Source organism: Trichosurus vulpecula, chromosome 9 (genome assembly GCF_011100635.1).
Source record: "Trichosurus vulpecula isolate mTriVul1 chromosome 9, mTriVul1.pri, whole genome shotgun sequence".
NCBI classification, from domain to species: Eukaryota; Metazoa; Chordata; class Mammalia; order Diprotodontia; family Phalangeridae; genus Trichosurus; species Trichosurus vulpecula.
In genome coordinates, this window is record NC_050581.1 from 116,877,519 (window position 1) to 116,881,916 (window position 4,398).

General features: G+C 37.3%; 1 protein-coding gene across 1 annotated transcript; it reads right to left on the reverse strand.

Annotated features, from left to right (window-relative positions):
• Positions 1-3,118: 3,118 nt before the first annotated feature.
• Positions 3,119-3,581, reverse strand: LOC118831658 (60S ribosomal protein L35-like). Its single transcript, XM_036739065.1, has one exon. It carries the CDS (start codon positions 3,564-3,566, stop codon positions 3,138-3,140), a length of 429 nt encoding a protein of 142 aa, XP_036594960.1. The 5' UTR covers positions 3,567-3,581; the 3' UTR covers positions 3,119-3,137.
• Positions 3,582-4,398: the final 817 nt, after the last annotated feature.

Sequence of the window (4,398 nt, forward strand, 5' to 3'; positions counted from 1 at the left end):
GAGATTCCACAAGAGACAAAAAAAAAGCATTCTTTAAATACAGCTCTTGAAAGCATTTTTTGCTGACCCATTAAACATTTTTTTAATTATTAATGAGAAAATTACCAACAAACAAGACATTTCTATATATAAAGGTCAGAAAAAGAGAATTTTTATGAAATAATGAACTATTATATACATGTTGTGTTTTTTTTAATTAAATCTAATGTGGTAGTTCCAACATTGCCCTGCTTTTTTTTTGAACTTTCTTCTCCTCTCTAGATTGTATTTTCAAAATGCTTCATTAATGCTCTTTTCTTCTATTTTTGGTGTCACCATCACTAACTCCTCACTCTCTTTCCCATCTCCAGAGAGAGAACTGATGGACTCTGAGTGTAGATTGAAACATATTTTTTCTCTTTATTTTCCTTGTTTTTTTTTAATGTGGCTAATGTGTGCATTTGTTTTACATGAATTCATATATATAATGAGTATCATATTTCTTGACTTCTCAATGAGGAGGGGTAGAGGGAGGAAGAAAATTTAGGACTGAAACTAAAAATTTTTAATTTTAAAAAACCTTTTTCTGAGATAGCATCCATAGGTTTCACCAGACTGCCAAAGGAGCTGATGACATAGAAAAGGTTAAGAACCTTTGTTGGAAAGTTTGGTGGAAAGTATATTGTCTCCACTAGAGAATTACATAAGAGTTAAAAAGGGATTCTCTCACTGCAGCTGAACAAATCTCTCCCACTTTTTGTTATGATGTCTGAAATAATACTGTTAGAAATGTACTCACATTGTCTAGGAATAAGCAAGACTCATTGGGAAGTCAGGAACATTTTAATTATAATTTACATTTATTCCCCCTGAATAAATGGGTACCTCCCCTGAACAGAATACAGGAGAAAGTACAAAGGACTCAAAAAGATGCCAGTCCTTTAATAGACCATCACCTTGAATCTCCCACCAGGCTCTTCATTGGCCAGATACAACCCCCTGACTGCCTACATCATGCCCTCCTCAAATGGCTCATTTAAGCATGCATACAAGCCTCTGACCTTTCACCTGACCAACGTGAGGCCTGGTTTCTGCTAAAGCTAGGGTGGGAGAGGGGGAAAGGTACACCTTCAATTCTGTGGAAACAAAACTCCTCCTCCCATTTCTTACAATACCATCCAATCTTGTGGGTCTTGTAAGCTTTTTAAACTTTGCAAAGATTAGATAGTTTATGGTCAGCAAGACCCCTTGGGAAAGGGATACAGAATTGGTCACCAAGGGTGGGGATGTCCAGGAGTGCGGTGAAGCACTTATTAAGTGTCTACTACATGCCAGGTGCCATGCTAGTTTTGGGGATATATTGATAAAAATGAAATAGTCACTGTTCTCAAGGGGCTAACATTCTATCAGGGGGAAGAAATGTGTGTCTTTATAGACATATACAAAAGGTTTGAAGCACAGGCTTGAAAGAAGATGGTAGGGGGGCTTTAAAGACAGGAGACATGATGGCAGAATGTCAATGTGTAAGGACTGGAATAGGAGTCAAGAAACTTGGAATTGGACCCTAGTTCTGCAATTAATACATCGTGTGACCATAGATAAGTACCTTAGTTTCCTCAACTGTAAAATGAGAGGAATGGGCTAGATGTTCTCTAAGGTGTTTTTCTGCTCTAACAATATATGAATAATAAAATTCTATGAGCATTCTGCTTCTTTTCTCTCTCTCTTTTTTCTTTTATTACAAAGAATGGTTCACTGGATAAGAAAAGGAGAAGGGACATATTGAGGTGATGAAGGCGATTTTTAAAATCAAACCCTAAAAACTCTAAAACAAAAATATAATAATAACACTTTTAAATTAATAAAATAAAAAATATAGTCTAGGTTTCCAGTCAAGCCTGGAGCACTTTGCATGAGACTCTCCTCATTGGTAGAGAGAATACCAATGATTCTGCATGCTTATGTGAGAGGCAGAGTTAGTGTGAGAGTTTTGAAGAAGTAAGATATTCTCCATTTCTCAAAATTTCAGAATCTCTTCAGGGTTCACTCCAAGGAGGATGAAGAGAAAGGCTTTTTCCAGACATGTAGGAAAATATAGCTACCCAACAAGTCCCTGATTTCCAGCTTACCTCCCTAGAGATTTCAGGGAATTTCTCCTTAGGTAAGATTGAGGCCTCTCTTGGTTGAGCCCAGAGGTAGATTTCCTTCATTCTATGTGTTTTCTAATATACTTTAATCTGCAGAACTTCTCCAATTTCTTTTCTTTTCTTTAGTAATAAATTTATTTTTTTATTTTTAGTTTATAACACTCAGTTCCACAAGTTTTTGGGTTCCAAACTTTCTCCAATTTCTGTTTACTTTCTGCTTAGATAAATGGGTCTACTCATTATTCACTATCTGTGATGCTCTTTTGTGTAGCCAGCTTTTGACAGGAAGAAGCCAAGCCAATGGGTAAAATCTTGGGGCACCTTCTCTCCTCAAGAGATAGAGGCCAGGAAAGCAGATTTTTGTTTTGAACCAAAATTGTTCCCTTAGACCAGTAATATTTAGGGAGGCAGACAGATTTATTTCTAGTCCAGTATCCCTTTCTTAGAGGAGAACAGAGTGGGCAGTGACCTGTCCCCCTCGAAACAGGAATCTGAATCTTTTCTGGAGAGGATTGAGTAAGATTACAGAGACAAATGAGGCAAGTTTCTCTGATAAAGGACTGATTTCTCAAACATATGTAGAACTGACTCAAATTTATAAAAATAAGACATTCCCCAATTGATAAATGATCCAAAGACATGATCAATTTTCAGATTAAGTAATCAAAGCTATCTATAGCCATATGAAAAAATACTCTAACTCACTATTGATTGAGAAATGCAAATTAAAACAATTCTGAGGTACTACCTCATACCTATTAGATTGGCTAACAGGACAGAAAAGGTAAATGACAATTATTGGAGGAGATGTGGGAAAACTGGGACACTGATGCACTGCTGGAGAAGTTGTGAACTGAATCCAACCATTTTGGAGAACAATTTGGAACCATGGACAAAAGACTATACATCTGTGCATACCCTTTGACTTGGCAATACCACTACTAGGTCTGTATCCCAAAGAGATTTTTTTTTTTAATAATAATTTGTCTTTTTATTGAGCACCTTAACAAATCATGCCTTAACAGCAAATTTCCGAAGGGGGTACAGGCGTTCCTTCCTCCGCTGTTTTTTGGTCTTCAGGCTTTCCTCGTGCTTATTAAGCCTGCGGCGCATGGCACGGGTCTTCTTGGGCCTAAGGTCCAGAGGCTTGTATTTCTTGCCCTTATAGAATTTCCTGAGGTTCTCTTTCTGTGTCTGGTTGATGACAGTTAGGACGCGGGCAATAGATTTTCGGACAACTCGGATCTTAGATAGCTTGGATGCAGCTCCTCCAGTGACCTTGGCCACTCTCAACTGGGAAAGTTTCACCTTTAAATCATCCAACTGTTTGAGGAGCTCTTCCTTCTTCTTCCCACGAAGATCCCTGGCCTTGATTTTTGCATATGTACATGCTGTCTCCCCCACTAGAATGTAGCTCCTTGAGGGTGGGGACTGTTTCATTTTTGTCTGTATTTCCAGAGCTTAGCACAGTACCTGGGGCCGGCCTCTCCAGCGTAAAGCAGCCTCCTTGCCTCCCTGCTTCCAGCCCCCCCAAAGAGATTTTTTAAAAAGGAAAAGGACCTATATGTACAAAAATATTTACAGCAGCAACTTTTGCAGTGGCAAAAAATGGAAATTGAGGGAATTCCCATCAATTGGGGAATAACTGATTAATTTGTAATATGTGATTGTAATGGAACACTATTTTGCTATAAGAAATGTTGAGCAGGATGCCTTCAGAAAAACCTGCTTTTCAGAAAAAGACTTACATTAACTGATGAAAGGGAAGTGAGCAGAACCAGGAGAACATTGTACAGTAAAAGCAATGCTGTATGTTGATCAACTATAAATGACTTAGTTATTCTCAGCCATACAATGATCCAGGACAATTCTGTAGGACTCATGATGAGTAATGTTATCCACCTCCAGAGAAGGAATCAATGGAGTCTGAATGCAGATTAAAGCATACTATTTTCGCTTTATTTTTTGTGAGTTTTTTGTCTGTTTTCTTTCACAACACGACTAATATGGAAATGTTTTGCATAATTGCATATGTATAATGTATATCAAATTGCTCACTGTCTCAGAGAGATGGTAGGGTATGGAAGAAGGGAGAGAAATTGAAACTCAAATTTTTTTTAAATGTTTAAAATTATTTTACATGTAATTGGAATAAATAAAATATTCCAAGTTTTAAAAATGAAAAAAAAAGATTCCAGAGACAAAGATCAATGCCTTTCTTTGAGCTTCTGATATATACATTGAGACATCCCATGTGGATATAGAAATTCTA

Coding starts and splice junctions, on each gene's coding strand:
- LOC118831658 (XM_036739065.1), bottom strand. CDS start 3,566: ATGAAACAGTCCCCACCCTCAAGGAGCTACATTCTAGTGGGGGAGACA.